The 24,939-nt window shown below is 34.0% G+C and overlaps 4 protein-coding genes across 7 annotated transcripts; 3 read left to right on the top strand and 1 right to left on the bottom strand.

The window, feature by feature from the left end:
• Positions 1-570: 570 nt before the first annotated feature.
• Positions 571-1,893, bottom strand: LOC123230026 (transcription factor MYB44-like). Its single transcript, XM_044656119.1, has one exon. It carries the CDS (start codon positions 1,717-1,719, stop codon positions 820-822), a length of 900 nt encoding a protein of 299 aa, XP_044512054.1. The 5' UTR covers positions 1,720-1,893; the 3' UTR covers positions 571-819.
• A 10,205-nt stretch (positions 1,894-12,098) lies between these two features.
• LOC123229077 (probable carbohydrate esterase At4g34215) lies at positions 12,099-14,250 on the top strand. Of its 2 annotated transcripts, XM_044654654.1 has the most exons (3): positions 12,099-12,149; positions 12,918-13,711; positions 13,807-14,250. In XM_044654654.1, the coding sequence occupies exons 2-3, from the start codon at positions 13,124-13,126 to the stop codon at positions 14,113-14,115; spliced, it is 897 nt and encodes a 298-aa protein (XP_044510589.1). In that variant the 5' UTR covers positions 12,099-12,149; positions 12,918-13,123; the 3' UTR covers positions 14,116-14,250. The 2 variants fall into 2 exon arrangements, with proteins under 2 accessions (XP_044510589.1, XP_044510588.1); XM_044654653.1 differs by lacking the exon at positions 12,099-12,149 and having other exon boundaries at positions 12,864-13,711.
• A 4,608-nt stretch (positions 14,251-18,858) lies between these two features.
• Positions 18,859-19,989, top strand: LOC123230019 (probable carbohydrate esterase At4g34215). Its single transcript, XM_044656111.1, has 2 exons — positions 18,859-19,607; positions 19,714-19,989. The coding sequence occupies exons 1-2, from the start codon at positions 19,011-19,013 to the stop codon at positions 19,906-19,908; spliced, it is 792 nt and encodes a 263-aa protein (XP_044512046.1). The 5' UTR covers positions 18,859-19,010; the 3' UTR covers positions 19,909-19,989.
• A 742-nt stretch (positions 19,990-20,731) lies between these two features.
• LOC123229333 (D-3-phosphoglycerate dehydrogenase 3, chloroplastic-like) lies at positions 20,732-24,737 on the top strand. Of its 3 annotated transcripts, none has more exons than XR_006504859.1 (6): positions 20,732-21,350; positions 21,657-22,033; positions 22,115-22,225; positions 22,315-22,410; positions 22,838-23,570; positions 24,429-24,737. XR_006504859.1 is itself a non-coding variant. In XM_044655091.1 (5 exons), exons 1-5 carry the CDS (start codon positions 20,828-20,830, stop codon positions 23,507-23,509), a joined length of 1,779 nt encoding a protein of 592 aa, XP_044511026.1. In that variant the 5' UTR covers positions 20,732-20,827; the 3' UTR covers positions 23,510-23,672. The 3 variants fall into 3 exon arrangements, 1 of the variants encoding a protein (XP_044511026.1); XR_006504858.1 differs by having other exon boundaries at positions 24,419-24,737; XM_044655091.1 differs by lacking the exon at positions 24,429-24,737 and having other exon boundaries at positions 22,838-23,672.
• The last annotated feature ends 202 nt before the right edge of the window (positions 24,738-24,939 follow it).

Raw genomic sequence — 24,939 nt, 5'->3', positions numbered from 1 at the left:
GTTTAGACGATACCTTCATTGTCCAGAAGAATTGTTTAGATTCGTTCAATCCAAACAATTCCAAATGAAGGAATGCACTTAAGAAGAAGAACGACAATGACAGTTTTGAGTTTAAAAATGAGTTACAGATAGTTAAAGATAGTTGTCAAACAATTGTTAAAAACAAACCCTAAGTTTTTAAAAAAAAAATATTACTTTTTTAAATTAAAAACTTTAAATATATATAAAATTATTAATTTTTTAGAATTAAAGAAAAAAAATATAATATATTTTATATTTATTTAATATTAATATTAAAATAACAATTCTATCTCTCCATTGCTTAAATAGAAAAATTTAACAAATAATTTGGGTTAAAACTTGGTGGGAAATTGTCTTAGGCCTAGAAGAAGCTCTTAGGTAAGAGTACAAACAGGTACAACTGAAATGTCAATTTGGTTTTGCTATTTAGAAGCCCATTGATTTCCATGTATTCAATTTCTTGCTTTCAAACAAAACTCTTTTAACAATCTGTTTAATCTTTCTTTCAATCCAGACAAAAATGGCCGTCATTCCTGTGAATCAATGATCTGGAAAAATAAGTCTTTCATTTAATTTTGTTTGGTTTTATATTCCTTCTCTTTGACTCATCAACAAAACCTTCTCTTCTTCATTCCCACTCTATTCCCTCTGTACACTGCCAAAATTATTACTTTCTGTGACAAAGGATACATAAAGCGACTAATTAACAGTAAAAGGATGGGTTTTTTTCACATTTTATCATTTCCCGGATGTAGTGTTCTAGTTTGATGATCAATTAATTGACTACTGTGTTTCTCCCTAATCGATCTTGCTAACACCCATATGCTTCACCACAGCATTCCTAATAGCTTCAGTCTGTATACACAGCCCGTTCTGTTCAATTCCAGACATGTAATTCCTCACTTCTTTTCTTATCATCTCTTGCATGACAGCCATGAACTCTGCGCTAAAGAACTGCTTTTCAAAACCCTCACTGTGACTCTGTACCAAAGTTGGCTGTGCCACCTGGAGCTGTACCATATTATTTGAACTCAAAACGGGTCTGGATGCGGATCCAGATCCATGATTTGAGAACTCACACGAATCCAGTCCTGATCCAGGAAGCGAGAGGCTGAGAGAAGTGGGAGGATCCGTGGTGGATGAAGAGGCTTCAACTGGAGCAAGCGACCCGGTTCTCAACAATGGTCGGTAAACTGGAGATTGAACACCCGGCAAACTGGAATCACTCAAATCGGATCCGGATGGGCTACTCGGGTTCAAGCAAAGTCCCGAAATATTATTAGCCGGCCCAACACTGGCCGACCTTTTCAATGGTTGGATATTGTTGGCATCTTCATTCAAATCATCGCTGAGCGAAGAACATTTCCTCTTTAGAGTAGAGTTCCAATGATTTTTAACAGCGTTATCGGTCCGGCCGTTTAAAAGACGGGCGATGGTAGCCCACTTGTTACCGAAATGAGCATGGGCCCGGATTATAGTATCGTCCTCCTCAGCTGTGAATGGCCGGTGTTCTACCTCAGGTGATAGCTGATTGCACCACCGTAAACGGCAGGACTTTCCCGATCTACCAGGAATCGACTTGCTGATCAAAGACCAGTTTCGTGGACCGTAGCTTTGAACCAACGTTTGCAACGCTTCGTCTTCTTCAGGGCTCCATGGACCCTTGATCCGATCCACATCCTTTCTTGTTGAAGCCATGGAATTAAGGTTTTTAAGAAAAAAAAACCTAGAACTTCCAATTTATGAAAGGGAAAATTTGAAATTTGAAAATGTAAAAGAATTATTTGTGCGTTACAAAGAGAAAGCTTGATTTGTTTGTAAAATGGTGGAGGCTTCGGCCTAGCCTCACCTTGGGTCTGACAGAGGAACGAAGGGGAAAAATGAGGAGGTTTATATATACGAAAGAGATAAGGATAACTGGATGGACCGGTTATGGTAACCGGTCATAGCCGTTGAGAGCAGTTACTAGTATACAGCTGTCAAATAGACACGCGTCATCTCCTGGTCTACCCAACTTACACGTATAATCACTCTCCATCAAAACTGCCATAGGTGCAGTTGCCACAATTACAAATACAGAGCATCCTCAACTTCACACCAAAAACACATTCACGCCACATCAGCATGAAACCAATTACGGGTTCCGTAACTAGTATTTTTTTTTAATTTATGGTAAAAAACTATAACGGCTGTTTTTTTTTTTTGTCTTGTCATCTTCCCTCCTCAAATTTTAAAAATTAAATCTTCACCTTATCTACAATCTTTTCAAGAACCTTTAGCGCTGACCGATGGATTTGAGGTAATTTTTTGTTAATTTGTCTGGTAATAAATAATTTCTTAACTGTAATTTAATTATATTATCATATTAATTTTAATTTTATTATAATTTAAAACAACAAATAATATTAAAAATAATTTTTAAAATATATATATATTACAGTAGCAACACAAAAACTTTAAAATGTCATAAAGATGAATATTTTAGAATATGCTCAAAGCAAATATTTAACTAAACACAATATTAATTTGTATTCAATAATCTTTTAAATATATTTAAATAAAATAATATTTTAATACATTTTTTATTATTGCCAACTAGATAAATAATCATTTATATTTACCAATTTAATAAAATTATATACATAAATAATGAATACAAATAATGATATGTTATTGTGTGATTAAGTAATCATAAATTAAAAATAAAACATAATCGAATTATAAAGTAATGTATCATCATGTCTTACTCATTATTTGTGCATATTGTATTGTTCATACTGATTTTATTAAATATAATAATAATTTATACTTGATAATTTTTAAAGTAATTCATTTTTATAATAAGTTTTTATATTTAATAATAAAATCTTAATTAAACCAAACTCATCTTAAGTGACATAAAAATATTTAACGAGGAAAAAAATAATTTAAAAATAATATATGAAATATTAACTCTTGAATAGGAGACACATGATTTCACAGAAACTAGGGCATAATTAGGTAGAAACTGGTCATCCCAATCTTGACTGAGCCTCCTCATAGCCTCCACGGCTTTATAAGGCTTGCTACCACCTATTGTTACCTCCGTCTATTTAAATTTTTTTATTTAATAATAAGAATCTATTTAAATTAAATTATTACTTTTATAATTTAATTAATTATATTTAGTAGAATAAATTTTGTATAGATTAAAATGTTATTATGATAAAAGTGTCATAAATTAAGAGTGGAAAATTTCGTTTTTTCCTTCAATTATGTTGATTTTTTAACATATGAGCGATAACGGATTAATGGACAGTTTTTGGAAGTTGCAACAGAGAAATTAAATAGATGTTGGAGTGCACGGTTGGGAGAGGGGAGATGACTTTGACCTCGGGCCAGGCTGGAGACCAATTTCACGAAGGCTAATTTTCAATTAATTAATATAAAAGAAAAGGACGCACGGAAATGCAGAGCTGGCACATAAAACGACAAAGTTAAGTAACAGAATCGGGGGACTCAAGCTACTACAATCTTGTCAGTCCAGCCTGTCTATCAGGTCCACTAAAAAATACAGTACCTCTCCCTCTCTTGGCTTACTCCCCATCCATCGACATGTGTCGGTCAGAACATCCCTTTCCTTTCTGAACCGCCAAAACCGACTCCACCGTCTTACCGGCTTTATTTATTCGTCTTCGTTTTCTCGTCATTCATTATTGTTGACTCACCGCTATATAAATTGCACCCCATGCAAACGTTGTACTGCAACCCCTGATCTTATACTTAGGAAATAATACATATTTGAAAATATTAAATAATAATATAACTTAATATATATTACATAATATGAGACATGTCAATAAAATTAATAATATAAATTGATATATTTTTGAAATAAAATTATATCAAGTTTAAATCAAATTGTTCGATTTGATTTAACAAAACTAATCCGAAAAATACTTTTTACCTAATAATAAATCATTAAATTTAATAAGTCATTCTCTTGGCTCGTTTTCTATTAGTTATCGACTTTAACATTGGATTCTTTTTAATGCTCCATTATTGGTTGAACGAATAACAATTTGAAAAGATAGTTTTGGATTTTTTTTGTTTATAATACTTCAAATAATTTGTGATACACCCAATTATTTTGATCTTGTGCTCGTATTATCATATCTATCATAATATTTCAATTATTCTGTTTTCTTCAAAAACAATTATTTAAATTCCACAGTTAATAAAACTGATAAAATACTGAAAATTTAAAAAAATATATTTAGATGTATCTATCCAACCAATCTAGATCAGCTATTCATCTGATTTATTTAGTTTTATTTTTGAAAAATATTATACACGTTAAATTGGAACAAAAAGAAAAATAAAAGAATATAACCAAAAACTTTAATTGAATTTTTAAATATTTAACTATTTTATTAAAAAAGTATATCCTATATAAAATACTGTCCGATATGTGACACGATACAATAATTAGATTATCAATACACAAAATGATACATAATTAAACTATCGTGCCTCCATTCCTCCTGTTATCGGAAATTGAATGTAAATAGTTCATCTCCTAAACAAGATGTAAGTTAAAGGGAGCTGCCATTGTCTAGCACACAAATAAATATTTAAGAGTATGTAAGTTTTGGTGAGCATAAAAAACAGAAGGCACAAAGAGGATTAAAATTTATTTGGCATAGATAGAAACAAAAGCAAGAGACATTGACTGCAAAAAACAGTAAAATTAATAACAGGTTGCATTATGTATAGCTACATGATTAATTGGGGAATGGATGGTGTATATTAAATCATAAAAGTGCAATTATAGAAGCAAGCAATAGAAAATAATAAAAGAGACGAAGTAATCGAGTGGGTACCAAATGCGTGGGACTGCGTTTGGGAAGAAAAGACAGATAAAACGGAAAAGGGGGAAAGGGAGTCGTGGGTTTCCCAATTTTCTTCGCCTCTCCGGCTGCCATTGACAACAGGCTCTCACGTGCCGCTCCGGTACATCTCTCACCCAATTCTGTCCAGTCCTTTCCCCGTACGGCGATGTTCCTTGAACCCCGCTTCACTTGACTTACTCCTCCACACGTGTGCCCCTTCACCTAATACTAAAATTTTAAATATTATTATAATTATTAATAATAACGTAATAAATAATATAAAAGATAATTTAATTAATTTTTTATTTTAAATATTAAAAAGTCATTAAGTTAATTTTAATTTTATTATAATTATATTCATATTTATTAAAATTTTGAAATAAAAATAACTTTATTTTCAATTAATATAACAAGTAATTTAAAAATTATTTTAGAATAATTATATTCATGAATATTTAAATAAATTAATTTACTAATTTTTTTTATTATTTATAATAAATACAATAATTATTTATACCAATTTATTTTTATCTAATTTTATTAAATATAGTAATCATATATACCTAATAATCTTATAAATAATTTATCTTTAAAGTAATTTTTCAACTTTAATAATTAAATATTACCTAAACCAAATTCTCTCTTAAGATAATAATAGTTATTAACTTCAAATATATGGGATTAATATAAATGTTGCTAAGTTTAAATTTAAAAACCTTCTAAACCGAATTCGAATAAACCACATTTGTCTCAATCTTTGTATATATGTAATCAAATTGAGCTTCAATCAAACACTATAAAAAATTGCTTAAAGAAGTCACATGAGCCATAGGCTGTTTGCACTCTGCACATATTTTGCAAAAATGATGTGTTAAGAAGTAATGAAGCATCGAGTAGTTGGGACTAAAGAGTGTTGTTGGCCTGGCCTGGTTCATGCATTAGATTAAATTGCAAACGACACATTGGTCCATGGATGGGCACGCTGGCAAGATGCGGCTAAGCTTTTTGAAGCAAATAAAATACATTGGATTCTCAAAATTATGCCTTATGAACTCATCTTTTGTGGGACAGGACAGGACAACAAGTGGGAAGTGTCAATCTCTACATAAAAGTACAGCCAATTACGGATTAGTCCTGTAATTTAAAAATGATTAGGGGATTTGAGTAGCTTGCCTTTAAGCACATGGTGCAGAAAGAGGAAGGATGTTTCCTCCTCCCACAGGCTCGCCTTTTTTTTTCAAGTTCCAATAAGCACCAAGTGGTAGCAAAGTAAACTCGTTTTCCTCCACAGATTGGAAATAAGAAGATTATTAATTGACATGTGAATTGTGAGAAAAGAATAGATAAAAGATTAGCCATAGAAAGCATAAACTGCGCATAGATTCTCTTTTCCCCACACTAAGTACATAGTCGTCATTATTTAAATTATGAATGCTGTTGGGACATTGAATCATCAAGTTGCATACATTATAGGGAATGCATGTTGACTTAAAATACACTAGGCACTATGTTCTACCTCGTCCCACTGTCTAAGGAGGTACATATAAAACAAACTCACCTTGTATATGTCCCTTTGTGCCAAATTGCCAATCAATCTGTTCAAAGAGTTGTGTAGCATAAAAGCTTTCGTTATAACAAAAGAAATATTAAAATTTTGGGGAGAAAATTTGAATTTGAATTTGAATTTCTCTTATATTTTTTAAACTTTGGCTTATCTAATGTAATAGTTACAGATATTATTACCAAATAAATATAATAATTATGTATACATTTCAATTTGTCTAAATTCAATATTAAGATTTTTTGAATAATTTTTTAGTTTTTAAAAAAATATGATAATCAAATTATCTTTTATATTATCTTTCAAATTAATTTGTCTAAATTTAATATTAAGATTATTTTTATGACCTTTTAGTACTTAAAAAAAATATATGATTTTTGAATTATCTTTTATATTATTTTTTAAATAGTTTATAACTTTTTTTTTGTGATAAATTAAATAAAATAACATCAATAATAAAAACAAATTATGAGAATAATTTTATATTATTTAAAATCAAATATATTTTTAATTTTTAAAATAATTTAATTTTAAAATAATTTTAAAATTTTAATAATAAAAAATTATTAGAACAAACTATTAAAGAGCGTGGAAATGATACTTGAGTTGCAAAAAGAAAGTTGGTTTGGCTGGCTCTCCAGAAAGATCGCTATTAATTAAAACGTGCGTTTTGACCAAAGTAGCGACAAAAAAAAGGGGGACCAATGGAGGCCCAAACCAAACAACTTACCTTGTTGGTAGCGGTGGTGTAGAATGGGGCTCTCTCTAAAATTATGGCACTGTCTGTGCCACGTAAAGTGACGTAGACCAACCCATAAATATCGTGTTCAATCCGTCCTAAGTTGGGCACATTGTGTTTTAAATGGGACCCATATTAGCAGCCACGTGGACACATAAACGATTATAAAATGACCGACAGCTTGTAGGTCTAATTGTGGGGTAGCTAATAGTTTGTCCTTTAGTGAGTGAAGTGGCAAGTCTGGTTTGGAAACTTTAACGACCTAACCGTAGGCTTTGAAAATATATAGCCACGTAAATTGTTGCCAGCTATAAGTCACTTGCCACCAGTTCCAAAGAGAATAATACTCTCGAGATTCGGAAATTTAAGTGGGCCCATTTATGATTTTCTTCTGAAATCTTCCGCCGTACGATGTGATCACAGTGTGTTGTAGTCAATATTTTTAAAACTAAATATACATCCAAATCGATTATTTTATTAATTTATAATTTAATTAATTTAAAAAGTTATTCAGTTTAATTTATTATCAAAAAATTTTAAATAATATTAAATTAATTAAAAAAATAATTTTTTATTTGATTTTAATAAAATAATTAGATAAAAAATATTTATTTTATAATATAAAAAATAATTTTATGTGTTATTATTTATAAAAGATATTTTAATAAACATAGAAGATAATCTTTTCTTTTTCATTTTATTTTTAAACTTTTTTTTTCTTACATGATTTTAAGAATTTGTTTACTTTAATATAAAATAATTAAATTATTTTAAAATAATTAAATTTTGATTAGTTTATTTGATTTATTAATTTTGATCCAGTTTATACAATTCGATTTTTAAAATAGTAATTATCGTAGTCTGTTTCACTAATTTAAACAGTTTCGATCGATTTACCGTCAAAAGAAAGGTCGAACTAAAATCGAGTTGGTTTATGATTAAGGACACTAAACTTTGATGGAGTTGCAATTTTACAAGCATGTAGCCAAAGAGTAATGGACCCATTTGGGAATTGACAAATTAAAGTCAAAACCGGGCAACGATGATTGATTGGAATCGGCTGTTGGACGGAGCTATGGCCCACCCAACTTATTGTTTTATATCCTAATTTCCTCCACTAAATCTTAATCAATCAAATAATTAAAGTGGATTACAACTAAAATTATTTTCGTGCTGGATACAAACCAAGTAAAACGATTGGCTGTGGTTGAATTGAATAAAAGCCCATACGTCTCCATCCATTAAACAATTTGTGCAACTTCAAAGTCTTTAACTTGGTTGCGTCTTTGGGGTCTTGTCAAAAGGGATCCACATCCACTAGCTCACCCTTGCAATGTTCATAAAGTTGTAATTAATAAACTGCATAAATTTGAGTATAAATAATAATATATTATTATATAATTATATATTATTTTATTTTTAATTTAAAATTATTTAATTATATAATAATATATTATCATTTAAATTTAAATTTATATATATATAATTTTATTAAAATAATTCTGGGTTTGGGTTTTCTAAACTTCACTTGGAAAATTACATTCTTAGTCTAAGTTGGCTACCGCATTTTATTAGAATAGTAGCTGGGCAGTGAATTCATGATAGGCCAAAAGACTTATTACCACCCAAGCTTTAATGAAACCCAAACTCTAATGGTTTAACTTTTAAAAACTTAAACACTCACTTATGAGATAAAATCCTTCAAAATTTTTAATTAAAATTAAAGGTAAAATTATTATTTAATAATAATATTTAAAAAAATAAAAGTTTATATCATTTTACTTCTTTATTTAAAAAATTAAAAATTTTTTTATAAAATTAAGTTTTAAAAAGTGACATTTTCCCTTTTTCCTAGGGTTTCAAATTTGTCGATGAATTTCTGATGAACGACGATTAATCTCTCTCCCTCCTATTATCGTCTCTCCCTTTGATGAAATTTATGTGAAATGTTATCGATCAAAGGGAGAGACGACAATAGGAGAGAGAGAGATTGACTTTCTTTCATCGACAAAATTTGAAACCTGTTGTAAAAGGAAAAATATCTCTTTTCAAAATTTAATTTTAGAAAAAATTTATTAATTTTTTAAATTAAAGAAGTAAAATAATATAAATTTTTATTTTTTAATTATTATTAATAAATAATGATTTCATATTTAATTTTAATTAAAAATTTTAAATCATAAATATATGTTTGATTTTTAAAAAATTAGAGTAGGAGAGTTCAACACGTTACTGTATCTGGGGTGGGAAAAAGTCTTTGGCCTTCATAATAATAGTAGGCCTCAATGAAACATCTTCTTTCTTGAGGATCAGTCCAATCGCAACGGTCAACGTCCCCTATTTAAAATGAAGACAGCCAAAAAACCCAATTACATGGAAATATGTAGACAAGAATAAACATAATATTTAAGTGGGGAATCATGCTTTAATGGGTTCAATCTTTTGGTGTCTTGATCCAAAAGGTGGAAAGGTTTCCCTGTCCCCTGTAAAATACTTGCTGCAGATACCTTCATACTCAAGAGGTAAAACAAACTGGAATAATGGGTTGGGTAGAGCTGCAATATATTGAGAGGAGCCAAGTATTGTTGGACTCTGAGTTCGGCTCAAAATATTACTAACTAAACCATGCAAGTGCAGCTTATATATTTATCAAATATTTCCTATATTCAGACTTAGCCATTGGATTGTAAATGCGAATTTATAAAGTTAAAAGGGCAAATTGGAAATTTTCATTAAAAGATAAAAAAGATTAGCAGCGGATGTAAGCGTTAGCACGATAAATATAAGATTTTAAGGGTTCAAATATAAGATTTTTAACTTTTAGAGGTTTATTGATAGTATACAATTCACTTAAGCTCTCAAACTCACTGAACCAAAAAACAATGAGCTCAAATGTGATATCTTCGGATACGTTTCAAGGGTATTTACGTCTTTTAACCATGTTTTGAGATACTTTCCATTTATATATTTATATATATATATATATATATATATATATATATGTCATGTATGGGTGTGTTTATATAAATATATATATGTATATAAATACAAAAAGAAAAAAAAAAAAGAGAGATAAAGAGAAAAGGGATAAAAATTGCATATAAAGGGAAAGAAAGTCAAAAAAGGCATCTCATACCATTTTTTTCATCATTTCCCATCCATATTCCAGCAGCCACCATTTTTCATGCTTTTTTTTTGTTTTCTTGAAGAAAAAGGAAGGATTTGAAGGAGTTTGGAAGACAAGAAAAAAAAGAAAAGAAAAGGAAGCACTTGGAAGCTTTGGTAATCAAAGATCTCCTTCCTTTCCCTTTTATCTATGTTTATATGTATGTTATGTGAATATGTTAGTGTGTTTTGGTATTGATTTAAAGTGGTTTTGATGATAAAAGAAGCAAAACAAAAAGAAGGAAACCAATTTACAAATATTTAACTTGAAACAAGGTAAGAGGTATCATCCTTGATATGTTGCATGTTTTAGGCTTTTGGTTCCTTGGATCTATGTTATAAATGATGATTTTGAAGTTGAGAAATGTTGTTTTGCCATTTGGGATGTCTAAGTGTGTGATTTTGTTCATGGCAGAAAGTTGCATACTATTTACAGTTTTTGCCACTGCATTCGTCCCATGTTTTGGCTATTTTATCTATTGAATTATGAGTGCTATTATATCTTGTTGGAAAGTTCTTTGAATCCTCTTTCCAATGATATATAGCTTGTATGAATTAGAGATCATTTGGACTGTTAAATATTGTATGAACCAAAAGTACTGTTTTACCAAATAAACAGAGGAGACAGTTTTGCCACTGATTTCATCTCACGTTTTGACTGTCTTATCTAAGGATTTATGAGTGCTATTATATCTTGTTGGAAAGCTCTTTGAATTCTATTTTCAGTAATATATAGCTTGTATGAATTAGAGATTATTTGGACTGTTAAATATTGTATGAACCACAAGGACTGTTTTACCAAATAAACAGAGGAGGCAGTTTTTGCTACTGATTTTATCTCACGTTTTGACTGCCCTATCTATTGAATTATGAGTGCTATTATAGCTTGTTGGAAAGATCTTTGAATCTTCTTTTCAACGATATATAGCTTGTATGAATTAGAAACTGTTTGGGTTGTAAAATTGTATGAAAAAGAAGGTTGCCTTGCTAAATGACTGTTCTATGAACAGTATTTCGTAGTTTTGGGCAAGAAAGAAAGAAAGAAAAAGAGGAGAAAAAACAAAAAGGAAGAAGAAAGAAAAGAAAGGAAAAGAAAGGAAAGAAAAGAAGAAAAGAAGAAAAGAAAAAGAAAGAAAAACAAGAAAAAGAATTTGGGGGGCTCAAAATTTAGGGGTTGTCCCAAAAGTAATGTCTGGTGAATTATAAATAGATTTAGATAGAAGCAAGATTAGTAAGATATAAGACACGTATGCATACTATAAACTATGAGGGGATACTTTATACTACATCGCCTGCAGTAGGACATGTCCGCAGTAGGACATGTCCGCAGTAGGACACGTCCATAGTAGGACATAGACCCACAGTAGGGTCTGCTCACAGTAGAGCATGCTCGCAGTAGAGCTTGATTTAGATTCAGAAATAGTGTAGTGAGAGAAAAGAAGAGAGCTCGAGCTTAGAAAAGTGTCAAATCTTTATAGTTAGCTTCTAAAAAGTATCAAATAGACACCAGATGGGACAAAGTATGACCCAAATAGTAAAAAATGAACTAGATTATGCTCTCAATCTCTTATAGAGGTTAGAATGTAAGGTTGAGTCCCGAAAGTGAGTTAGAACAGGAAAAGAGATAGTTTACTTGATTCTTTCCCATTACTGAGTGTTCTTATCACTCACTTCCTTTTCTTTCCTGATTGTAGGTACAAGTGATCGAGGTAGCTGCAAGGCAGGGTCAAGTCAGCGTAGGTAGATCCGATTAGAGCAGGTTATCTCTGGTTTATATTACATGCATACAGTGGTATGTTCTTGTCGACTTTTGACTTTTTGAGATTATGATACAGTTGCATATGATTACTCCATGTTTTCAAATGCTTTCAGATGAGTTTTCATATGAGTATATATATCTTTTATTCGCTTCCAAATTTTCAATTTTTTTGGAATACTTCTTAAACACTTTAAATGATGCGTTTATTTTAAAGTATTTTAAAAAAAAAAAAATAGACGCTCCAAATGTTAATTCGTAACATTTCTTCTTCAGTGGGTAGTACTTTTAGGGAAGGATGTTACATCAAATTTGATTCAATAATAAGCAAGTCAAATTTGATTTAATATTTGTCAAACCATAAATAACTCATAATTAACTCAATTCGTATGCAACCATATTATTACAAAAGGATGGGAAAACGTAAAGTGACTTAGGCCTTCAGTCTAAATCTTGCCATTTATTGTTCTTGGGCTCAGAAATTGGGGCCTAGAAATGTGCAAGCCAGAGCAGTGCTCGTGACAGTCGAGTTTATTTCTTAGTCGGTCTCAGAAGCCATAGCCCATAGTTTGCCTTTGTAGCTCGCCTAATGATCTCGTAAAGATTTTAGTTCATATGAATTTTACCGGTCCTTTGTAAACAGTTGGAATTTTTCTTCTTTTGTCGTATATCGACAGCCTGCTTTCTGCTGCCGTTAATTCACTTATTCAATTTTTTTTTTATTACTAGTTCTCGTATTATTATTTTCTAAAATATTTATTCAATAAAAACACAAATCTCATAATAAACTCTCATTTTTGTCAGAGTCCTGACATGTCTTCCATCAAGAAATTGTACAGCAAAACATGTTCGGAAATTAAAGATCCCATGAGCTCAAATGCTCAATGGTTGAACTACATTACAAGCAAGCAAGCATTTTCTTCCAGCATGTCATGAAAAGACAGATTCAGTGACAATACCCTCCATTTACGACATCTCGCACGCAAAGCAATCAAAAGAGTTGTTGAAGAATGCTTTCCATCTTCTTCTTGATCCTTCTCTCTCACGCCTTCCCAGTAAAATCTCGACTACCGCAAAACATATTTATCCTCGCTGGCCAAAGTAACATGGCCGGACGAGGCGGTGTTTTTAACAACACTAAAGCCAATACCCTCACCTGGGACGGCATCGTCCCATCCCAGTGCCAACCGAACCCATCAATCCTCCGTCTCAATGCCAAACTCACCTGGTTCCGAGCCCATGAACCACTTCATGCCGATATTGATGTCGGCAAAACCAATGGAGTTGGACCGGGGATGCCCTTTGCCAATGCAATTTTGACCAAACACCATGGTTTCGGTGTGATTGGTCTGGTCCCTTGTGCCATTGGTGGAACTAATATCTCTGAGTGGAGAAAAGGAAGTTTCCATTACAAGCAGATGGTAAGAAGAACTCAGGCGGCTTTGCAGAGTGGTGGAGTTATCAGAGCTTTTCTTTGGTACCAGGGAGAGGCTGATACGGTCACTCTTGAAGATGCACAATCATATAAAGGGAGATCGGAGAAGTTCTTCATGGATTTACGCTCCGATCTGCAGGATCCTATGCTTCCAATAATCCAGGTATAATTTTTTTTTCATTTGGATCGATTTAACTTGATTTCTCATCTTCAATGGAAAATCTTATTTAATGTTTGGTGGGGTTTCTGCTTTATTAGGTGGGTCTTGCATCAGGACAAGGGCCTTTCGTAGACATTGTGAGAGAAGCTCAATTAGAGAGTGATATGCTGAACGTGCAAAGCGTAGACGCCAAGGGACTGCAGCTGGAGCCTGACGGGCTTCACGTCACTACTCCATCCCAGGTTCGACTTGGCGAGATGTTGGCTGATGCATTTCTACAGTCTGTACAAAGCCCTATTAAACCCAATGCTATCAGTGATTCTCCAACAATGCTTACAAATTACATTTCCTACTTTCTTCTAATTCAATTGCTCACTTCTCTGTCAATCATTTTAGCCTTTAGATAGAAGATTCATTTTCAATAGCAAAGTGGAATTGATTGTATTATTGTATACGTGTATAATTATTATTGCATAGAATGGCCCTGATCGAGTTAAGGATTGATTCTAAATTAAGTTCATGATTAAAGGCTTTGCTTACTGTTAGATATGCAGCATTGGTAAACTGAATTTAGGACAAATAAATTAATGGTGGTTGTTTTGTAGGCCTTTACAGCAAATAATTATTATTGTATTTAGGGTTGGACTCGAACCTGACTTGTTTGAGCTTGAGCTCAGTTCGAACAAGTTTGAAATGAGTCAGCTCTATACGAGTTTGATCGAGCTCGAGCTATTCGTTAAATTTTTTAATTAAAAATTTTGATACAAAACGACGTCGTTTTTATCAATATATATTACAACAACGCTGTTTTAATAACAAAATAGTTAAAAACTTAAGCTTGAAAGGAGCCGAACTGAATTTGACTTAGTTTGAGCTTGGCTTCTACGAGCTCTCGATTCGGCTCGAATCCAACTCTGATTGTATTAGACTCTTAGTGGGCCAATGTTGCCCCACATTGGGCAATTTTAGATACATCGAGTAAAAGTGGAAAACCAGCAGGAATATGCTGCCGAGCTTATTTGCCTAAAATATTTTTTTTCCAGTTATTTGAGTTGCAAGAAGACACCAGGAGTACTAGACAATAATACTAGGATTTGTGTCTCTTCGTAGTCACATTGTTTTGTTTATACCTGTTAAAAATTTTGTTCAGGATTTAAGCTCTAATATTATAAAGTAATGAGTTTCAAATTGTTCACAAAACAAGAATCGAACCGATCATGGTACGGGGAAGTTATTGTTAATAAAGGTGAAGGAGACTCTATCACCATAAGAAGAGGGAGACAAGACAAACACGATCACCAATGATGGCATATCCCATCGACTTTTGGATGGCCAAAAAATCGAAAGAAAACACAATCACCTAGGATAGTAAAAGAAATCTAATCAATTAAAGATCAACCTAACTTTTTGAAAATCGATTGAGTTTGAATTGAAAAGAGACGGTCATTGATAAGGAAAGCGATAACTAGAAGAAAAGAAGAAAATGGGAATGGAAGAAATAAGAAAATAGAAAGAATACAAGAAAAGAGAAAATTAAATAATCTATACAAAATAACATTGCTGTTCTTTCACTCAACATATTTATATACGGAAGCGGATAATGTTTGAGAATTTGAACTTTCCAAACTTATCTAAAGTGGGACATAGTCAGTTGGCCACATAACCATATATTTTCTTTAAGAAGTTGGAGATGAGTTTTGACAATGTGCATATTTCTTTTTGGTTCAATATAGGGCATGATATTGGCTCAAATGATCGTTAGAATCATGTTAAACTTTTTATGAAGTTAGAATTGTATTTCTTTGATGCTGCATACTGATTTGCCTGCGACAAATACTGTAAAAAACCTGATCTACCACAAGGGTTCTTCATTCTCTTTGATGCCTACCTACTGCTGATTCAGGATACACTAGCTTGCAAACTGAGATAAATTTCAGGTAAGATATCAAATTTGGGGGAAAAAAGGTTGTTGTTATTGGCCAAGCTAATCATTTAAAATGAAAGTCTGGATGTGAAATTCTGTCATTTGACTGACTTTATCTTAGAGATTTTAAGGTTATTAATTTTCATCAATCTTCCATTGGATTGTGCCTATAACAGCGCTGCAAATTTGGAAAATTTTCTTTCTGTGGGGCTGAGAGAGAAACAGGTTTAAGCACTTTTCATGATGTGTCTTATCCTTCATCCTTCAATTTTTCACATTGGTGCAATGATTTGCACACAGAGTCTTCTGCTAATTTCAGTTGTTATCAGACTTTTCTTTTTATTAATAGTCTGACTAGCTGTGATTTCTTGGGGGTTTGAACTGTGATTGCTGAAGGAGAAAGAGAAAGAGACATTAACATTCAGCCTCTAGGCGTTGACAATGGTGGTAGGAAAAGTTAAATGCCCCCCGTACTGCTCCCTTACAAAGTTGCACATTGCTGGCTGCCTTAACATTTCAATTTTAGCGGCGCTAAACCTCAATTTTCTTTTAATGCACTCTTTTTTAATTCATTAGAGCTGTTAATGCATGTGAATTCTGCTGGTGTCTGTGTTGGAACTTCATAGCATCTGGAATATGAATTGACTGTTTCGGTCTTACCTTCTTCTAATGAGAATGATCTCAGTTGCCTTTTTTGATTGCTTTCATTTTTCAAAGATTTCGTATTCAACAGATCTCTCTTTAGCATATCCATTCAGCACATTTCCTTCTCAATTTCCAGCACAATAAAGCTTTATCGGCTCAGGCTTGATTGTATAGTGTCAAGCTTAGTTGAGTTGAAGCTTGGGCTTGAGTAACCATCATTAAGGCCCGTTGAGCTTGAGCTCATCTCTTTTGCAAGCAAATCAAACTCAAGTTTACCAAAATTCAAATTTCACTTATCTCAAATTTAGACCTAATTCTCCTTTAATCTCCGTCAGAACATCATTTTAAATATTCCTATTGAAGAATATTAAGAAAGACCTTAAAATAGTCATATAGAATAATTCAATAAAAAAGCTCTTCCTAAAGAATCATGTGCATCAACAATTCAAGTATAACTAACTATACTTAACATGACAACAGTACCTAGAAAATGGTATTAGTAATCTAGCCAACACTATAAAATACATTAATATAATATGTACCCAACTCTCAAGAAGTAAAGACCAACCCACCATAAATAAAATATTCACGTTATAAAAAAAACTAAATATTAGCGTATAAATAAATTACAAAGTGTAGAGTTTAACTCACTTCTCCTAATTAACTTATGATGTGAAAGTAACTTTTAGGGTGTAAAGGTCGATTTACTTGTAACTCACACATTAAACGGACTAAATTTCAACATGTAGACACTAGCTTATGTTGAAAATATAGCCCACATTATAATAGTGTCAATATGCGATATGTAAAGCCAAACTTGTATTGCAATGATTGATCAAGAACATGCAAGTCATAACACACGCCTAATCAACTTCAATCATTGATGTGTAGATAGATACTCATGTCACAAAATTGTCAATTGAGAATGTATATTAAATAAATAGTTCTCAATATGCGGGAAATACCCCAACGCTCATAATAATGGTGATGAGTTCTAGTCCCTGTGTGCAACCATTAATTCATGCCTAAGAAACATCAAATATGATGTGCTGATGCTATTAATAAAGATCCTGATTAGGGTTGGATTCGAACCGAGTCAGTTCGAGCTCGTAAGATCCTGATTAGGGCTGAATTCGAGCCGAGCCAGCTCGAGCTCGAGCTTGGCTCGACTCGGTTTGAGCCCGAAACGAGCCGGGCTCTGCTCGGCTCGATCGAGCTCGAACCGAGCTCGAGCTGGCTCGGGTTGGCTCAGTAATTTTTTTTTTAATTTTTTATGCAAAACGACATCGTTTTAATCCATATATATATACAAAATGATGTCGTTTTGATATGAGAAACGAGCCGAACTGAGCCATTAACGAGCTGAGTCGAAAATGAGTTAAACTCGAGTCGAACCGAGTTCAGCTCGAGTCGAGCTCAAATCGAACTCGAGTCGGCCATAAAAAAACCAAGCCGAACCCGAGCTGGCTACGAGCCGAGCTTGGCTCGGTTCGAATCCAACCCTAATCCTGATCCCATTAGAATGATTAATCATAAAGAGGGTAACGATCATTCTATTTAAAATGTTAAAGACGATACATGTAAAAAATGTTATCTTTTAAAAATTTACAATATTAATTTTTAAAATGTTTGATTTTAGGGGGATATATGCGATTTGTGTAAAATTTTGTAGTTAGACAAGCCTTGCATGGGAAGATGTAATTTACTCTGTTATAGTTGACATTTCAACATGGATACTAGGCCAAAGGAAATCAAAGATGGCCGAATCTTTAAATTGATATTTGTTAAATAATAAAATTATTAATTTTTATTTATAAATAATTAAAATTAACAAAATCAATTAGTTTTAAAAGAAAAATTGTTATTTTATCTGTAATATATTAAAAATAATAAAATTTTATTTATTTTTATTTTTAATTTAGAAAACTAACAAATTCTTTTTATAATTAAACTTTAAAAAATCATATTTTTTCTTTTGTTAAGTTTCCATTTTTCTGCTAATTTCTTCTAACCCTCTCTCCCTCTAGCAACCTTCTCTCCTTTCTCCCATTTCTTTAGAGTCATCATCTCTAATAAAGACAAATTGTCTTCGCCTTCATCGTAGTTAATGTTTTTGTCGACGATATCTTCATCTCTGATAAAAATAATTTATCTTCGTTAGAGACAACAACTCTAGAGAAATAAGAGAAGGGAGAGAAAGTCACCAAAAGAAGAGAGGGCTAGAGAAAATTCCTCAAAAAATGAAAATCTATTAGAGAAAAATATAATTTTTCAAATTTAATCTTAAAGAAAAATTATTAATTTTCTAACTAAAGAAGAAATAGATAAAATTTTATTATTTTTAATATATTATTAATAAAATAATTATTTTATCCTTATAACTAATTTATTTTATTAATTATAACCATCTCTATATAAGGGTTTAAATTTTTAATATTTAACGGTGTCACTGGGGGGCTTTCACAAACTCTGGGCGCGAAAATGTGTTTTGGCTTTATTTATTATAAAACCATATATTATATGTAACTTTTGCGCAGATATTTAAAATCGATTTTGTTGTCTTCTTTGGCACTTTCCAAAAAGCGGTCTCAAAATCAATATTAAGCAGAAACGTCTGCATCTTCGCTGGCAGCGGTTTCTGCATCTTTCTTGGCACCTAGTCTAAAACTTCTCGGAGAAATTCTTGCCGAAAATACATGTATTCTTGACAAAGTTGTCCTTTTGATCAGTTTAATGAATATGATGAGCATGTCCAAGTTATCCTTACTTTCAGTTTTGCTAATTGCCCATTGCAGTACAGCCGCCAGTGATCTTCCTAAAGACGTATTTATCTTAGCAGGACAGAGCAACATGGCCGGTCGAGGAGGCGTAAGTTCCGGCAAATGGAGCGGTGACGTCCCACCCGAGTGCAAGCCCGATCCGTCCATCCTCCGACTGAATGCCAAACTCTCTTGGGAAGTTGCCCATGAACCACTGCATTCAGACATCGATGTGGGGAAGACTTGTGGCGTTGGACCAGGGATGGCATTTGCCAATGAAGTAAGACTGCGAGCCAATGAGTCGAAAATTGGTGTGGTGGGCTTGGTCCCTTGTGCAGTTGGTGGCACCAAAATTAGCGACTGGGAAAAAGGGACAAGATTGTACAGTGAATTGTTGAGACGAGCCCATGTTTCTGTGAGTGGAGGGGGAGTCATTCGGGCGATTTTGTGGTATCAGGGTGAAAGTGACACCGTGAAGAAAGAAGACGCTCAAGCCTATCAAGGCAAAATGAAGAAGTTTATAATGGATTTGCGCTCTGATCTTAATAACCCATCTCTTCTCTTTGTCCAGGTTTGATTTTCATTATTTTCCCTCACCGCAGTTTGTGTCTTGTAATTTACAATCTGGGTTAAAAAATCTTCAACCGTTCAACATTTATAAACCCTTTTGGTTGCAGGTAGCGATTGCATCAGGAGAAGGCAGATTTGTGGATTCAGTGAGAAAAGCTCAGCTGGGAATTAATTTACCTTTTGTTAAATGTGTAGACGCCAAGGGATTGCGCCTGAAAGACGATCACCTTCACCTTACTACAATGTCTGAGGTTCACTTGGGGATCAAATTGGCTCATGCCTTTCTCACTACTCTCAAGTGACCCAACTGTGTGTCTGTGTGTTTGCTGAATTAGTAAAGTTCACTAATCGCATTAGAGTGAATAAAAGACAGATTTTCGATATGCCTGATGAACATCATAAGCAAATCGCTCATATTGTTTAATCCTAATGCACATTCAACTAAAGAACTTAGAGACTACAAGGTCTTGATTTCGACATACAAAAGAGTTGGATGCACATTAAACAATATATTGAGCATATAATATCTCTAATTGTATATTCCAAGAGTAGGTTACTTCATTATTCGAATGAAGCACATGGACAATGTATAGAGCAAACTATTCCATGACTTAACATAAGGATAAAATCAATGAAAAATATTTTGCTTATAAATAAATTAAACAATTTTATTTTTTTTTACTTTTTACTTGATTTTGACTGATTTTACGTCGTCATCAACCTTTTTTTCGGTAGTCGACAACAAATAGGAGTGAAAAGATAATTGCATTGTAATCCACCACCAAATGAGAGATTGACGATAGTGTAAAATCAACTAAAATTGAGTTGATTCTCTCATTGGAATTTTGTGTGATTTTTGTGTCAAGAAATCACTCAAGAGGAAGAGGCTAATGGCAACTCAGATCTTGGGGAGAGGGGTAGTTGACGTCAGAAAGATATGATGCTAAAAAGACAGTAAATCGAAAAAATATGGGGCATGAAAGAAATTCCACAAAATCTGAGGGGTGATTCAAGTATTTAAAACAAAAATGTTGCTTTTTGGCCTAAAAATTAATTGTGAGAACCCTTTTGATGCTGATCCAATTTAACAATATTCGTCATTTAATTCATTTACGTGGCAACATATTATTGCATATCTGCTCAAAAAGCAATGCAAAAAGTCGTTACTGGAAAAAGCTGAACCCTCCAAAAATAGACGGAAGGAGAGGTGGAGAAAGTGAAATGGCGGCCGCTTCTTCAACGAACAACTTGATTTTCAGACCAAACAACCCTTCTTCCCCACGGAAATTTTCTCACCCACCCACTTCAATTCCTCCATTTCGAAAAACCAACAAGCGCTTTGCCGTTTTCGCAACCTTTATATCCACAAAACCCACCGTCCTCGTGGCCGAAAAACTCGGAGAAGCCGGTCTTCAACTTTTGAAAAACTTCGCCAACGTTGATTGCTCTTACAACTTGTCTCCCGAAGAGCTCTGCACCAAGATCTCTCTTTGTGACGCATTGATTGTTAGGAGTGGTACTAAGGTTTCACGTGAAGTGTTTGAATCGTCGGGTGGTCGCCTTAAGGTTGTTGGTCGCGCAGGTGTCGGGATAGATAACGTTGACTTGTCGGCTGCCACTGAACATGGATGCCTTGTCGTTAATGCGCCTACCGCTAACACAATTGCAGCCGCCGAACATGGGATTGCCTTGCTCGTGGCTATGGCTAGGAATATTGCGCAAGCCGATGCTTCTGTCAAAGCTGGTTAGTGATGCTTTATGTTGGCTTGATTTTTAAATTTGGCTTTTATCCGAACGGTTCATGTGCTTTTAACGAAGCTTTTCGCGATCTTAATATTGTTGATGATAAAACAACTTTAACAATAAAGAGGGTAATGCTGTTTTCATTTTTTATTCCTTAAGCTAGCAAAAGAGAACACTGTTACCTCAATTTTGATGAAATTTCACAAATTTTGTATCGTAACGTGTTATTTGATCACTAACGCTTATAAAGATCGGAATTTTTTTAGCTGTATGAAACTTGTTCATCGGTGGGATTTGGTGTTTTCAGGGAAGTGGCAGAGGAGTAAATATATAGGTGTTTCCCTAGTGGGAAAAACACTTGCTGTGATGGGATTTGGAAAAGTTGGATCAGAAGTAGCACGACGGGCTAAAGGCCTTGGGATGCAAGTGATTTCTCATGATCCATATGCTCCAGCAGACCGTGCCCGCGCAATTGGTGTTGAGTTAGTAAGCTTTGATGAAGCCATATCAACTGCCGATTTTATCTCATTGCACATGCCTCTCACACCTGCTACCTTGAGAATGTTTAATGATGGGGCTTTCTCTAAGATGAAGAAAGGAGTTCGAATTGTCAATGTTGCTCGTGGTGGAGTTATTGATGAGGAAGCCCTATTGAGAGCTCTGGATTCTGGAATTGTTGCACAGGTTCTTCTTTCATTAACAAACATATTAGTGGCTATGCTTTAGAATCATCAAGGCAGAAATTGAAAATTTGTGCTTATGCAGGCTGCCCTGGACGTGTTCATAGAAGAACCCCCAGCAAAGGACAGTCAGTTGGTGCTACATGAACAGGTTACTGCAACTCCTCATCTTGGTGCCAGCACCATGGAGGCTCAGGTGGGCTAGGCCATCTGTTTTGCCTTTGGGCATACCTTTTCTTGGATTTTTGGTCAAGTAAGCTTAGAAATTTGGCTTTTTGTAATCAGGAAGGTGTAGCTATCGAAATAGCTGAAGCTGTTGTAGGAGCCCTGAAAGGGGAGCTTGCTGCTACTGCCGTGAATGCACCCATGGTTCCTGCTGAGGTATCATCTTATTTTTGTATCACTCTGAGTGTTGAGATTTACCCACTGCTTCTAGTTCAGATGGACAATCATCTTTTCTGTAGTCATACGAAAATTTATCTCTGGGTCATTTGCTAACTAAAAGTTGATACTTGTCTGTATGAATGTTTTTTCTTATTCAACAATAAGTTTCAACTGATTACTTATGGACATTTTGTATAGCCCTTTTATTTATACATCATAATGCATGTGGAGTGATTCAATTAGTTATTTATCATGAACAATTTAAAATTCCTGTTCTTTCCAAGCCCCTCTGTCTTTCAACTTCCCCCGTTATCATTGATGCAAAATTTGGGTGGAATTGATTTATTGGTTTGCATTGATCTTTTCTTTGTGCTGTGTGTGTGTGAATGGAAAAGATGCACTTATGATTTTGCTATGGTCTCAGGTTTTATCAGAACTGGCTCCATTTGTTGCTCTTGCTGAGAAGCTCGGCAGGCTGGCTGTGCAACTGGTGGCAGGTGGAAGTGGTGTGAAAACAGTGAAGGTGACTTATGCTTCTGCCAGAAGTCCAGATGATCTTGACACCCGGCTTCTACGAGCAATGATTACTAAGGGCATCATTGAACCCATCTCTAGTGTTTTTGTGAACTTGGTGAACGCTGATTTCACTGCTAAACAGAGAGGTCTGAGGATTACAGAAGAGCGTATTATGTTAGATGGTTCGCTTGAGAATCCACTGGAGTTTATCCAGGTTCAAATTGCCAACGTAGAATCCAAATTTGGAAGCGCAATTTCAGACTTTGGCGAGATTACAGTTGAGGGAAGAGTTAAGGATGGAAAACCTCATCTGACAAAGGTGGGTTCTTTTGGAGTTGATGTGAGCCTAGAAGGCAGCCTCATACTGTGCAGGCAGGTTGATCAACCAGGTATCATTGGAAAGGTGGGGAGTCTCCTGGGTGAGGAGAATGTTAATGTGAATTTCATGAGTGTTGGAAGGAATGCCCCTGGAAAACAAGCTATAATGACCATTGGCGTGGACGAAGAACCCAGCTGGGAAGCACTAAAAAGAATTGGAGAGACACCCGCCATTGAAGAGTTTGTTTACCTCAAGTTGTAGAGCAGTCAATGATTTCATGCGTCGACCGTATAATATCCAATTTTTTCCACTCTTGTGATAGGTACTATTCTTAGTGATTCTGCTTGGGGCTGTCTTTGGTAATATTATTTTATCAGCGAATTTGTCTGGATATTTGCCATTGAGTTCTATTTTTATCTTTTAACTGAAACTGTCTCAATTAAGCTTGAATTGTTTGTTCAAATTCACTTTTTGGACAACACCTATGATCATCATCTTTGTTGTCTTTTGAGTTAGATGTTATAAAATCAAGCATGAATCCTTCTCATTCTTATCCGATCCACATATGATAAAAACGGTGAAACGTGTCTACACTAGGGTTGGATTCGAGCCGAGCCAGCTCGGGCTCGAGCTCGGCTCGGCTCGGTATATTTTTTTAAAAATTTTTTTATACAAAACGGCGTCGTTTTGATTTTTATATATATACAAAACGGTGTCGTTTTGATATAAAAAACGAGCCGAGCCGAGCCGTTACCGAGCCGAACTCGAGCCGGCCCTCAAAAATTCGAGCCGAGCCCGAGCTGGCTGCGAGCCGAGCTCGGCTCGGCTCGAATCCAGCCCTAGTCTACACATTGAGAATTTTGGCTATGATTTCAGGGAAAATAAGCCACCACAGACGAAACGTGTCCACAGAACATGGCCTCTAAACCAGAGAAGCTGGACTATATTTGTGCTAGGTTTTGCATATAATTTATAAAGATCCTCAAGCAGGAAATTCAACCCAAATTGGTGCTTAAAATTTTCCAAAAACAAAAAAAGCAATGAGTTCAACAAAAGTATTTTACATTACTCTCTTCTGACTTGCTTTGTATTCTATGGTATAAATTGGTAGTAATTCATTGCTTCTTTGATTAACATAATTAGTAACTTGTTGGTCTTGTTTGTGGCCAGAGATCTGAAGAAATAAATGAACAAGGGGCAATAGAAACCACAGTGGAGACTACTGATTATAGGTCACCGGCAGGAAAGGACAGAGAGCCAACAAAGGAGAAAGTGGGTGTGGTTCATCTGACTCGCAAAAGGGGAAATTCTGAAACCTTTGGTGGCGCCATAGCTGGGGCAGTCGATTCCATTTCTAAAACCATCCAGTCCGCAAAGAACGCTATGTGGGGTGGCAAGGAGAAGTAACAACATTTGACTGTAATTTGTAAGCCACACAAACATGTTTGTGAGATATTTGTAAATTATGAATAAGTAAGTTTGTCGTTAACCTTCTGTGTAAGTTCAAACAGGTACAGTGTTCAACATTCCTGCCTCATAGTCCTTAAGCCTGGTTTAACTGAAGGAGTCCGGCTGCTTATTTCCTAAAGTTATTTATATCATTCAAATGATACTCAGCAGGAAGACAACGGTAATTTTCGTTTCCCAAAGAAGTAGGCTCCCTTTCATTGAAACATTAATATGCCAATTCA

Source organism: Mangifera indica, chromosome 11, assembly GCF_011075055.1.
Source record: "Mangifera indica cultivar Alphonso chromosome 11, CATAS_Mindica_2.1, whole genome shotgun sequence".
Lineage (NCBI taxonomy): Eukaryota > Viridiplantae > Streptophyta > Magnoliopsida > Sapindales > Anacardiaceae > Mangifera > Mangifera indica.
The sequence above is the reverse complement of the archived record's forward strand: the minus strand, read 5'-3'. Positions and strand labels throughout refer to the sequence as shown.

Excerpts from the sequence above, each read along its gene's own strand:
- LOC123229077 (XM_044654654.1), top strand. The coding sequence starts at position 13,124 with ATGCTTTCCATCTTCTTCTTGATCCTTCTCTCTCACGCCTTCCCAGTA. Across the intron at positions 13,712-13,806 it reads CTATGCTTCCAATAATCCAG|GTGGGTCTTGCATCAGGACA; the intron begins GTATAATTTTTT and ends CTGCTTTATTAG.
- LOC123230019 (XM_044656111.1), top strand. The coding sequence starts at position 19,011 with ATGAATATGATGAGCATGTCCAAGTTATCCTTACTTTCAGTTTTGCTA. Across the intron at positions 19,608-19,713 it reads CATCTCTTCTCTTTGTCCAG|GTAGCGATTGCATCAGGAGA; the intron begins GTTTGATTTTCA and ends TTTTGGTTGCAG.
- LOC123229333 (XM_044655091.1), top strand. The coding sequence starts at position 20,828 with ATGGCGGCCGCTTCTTCAACGAACAACTTGATTTTCAGACCAAACAAC. Across the intron at positions 21,351-21,656 it reads CGATGCTTCTGTCAAAGCTG|GGAAGTGGCAGAGGAGTAAA; the intron begins GTTAGTGATGCT and ends TGGTGTTTTCAG. Across the intron at positions 22,226-22,314 it reads CCAGCACCATGGAGGCTCAG|GAAGGTGTAGCTATCGAAAT; the intron begins GTGGGCTAGGCC and ends TTTTGTAATCAG.
- LOC123230026 (XM_044656119.1), bottom strand. The coding sequence starts at position 1,719 with ATGGCTTCAACAAGAAAGGATGTGGATCGGATCAAGGGTCCATGGAGC.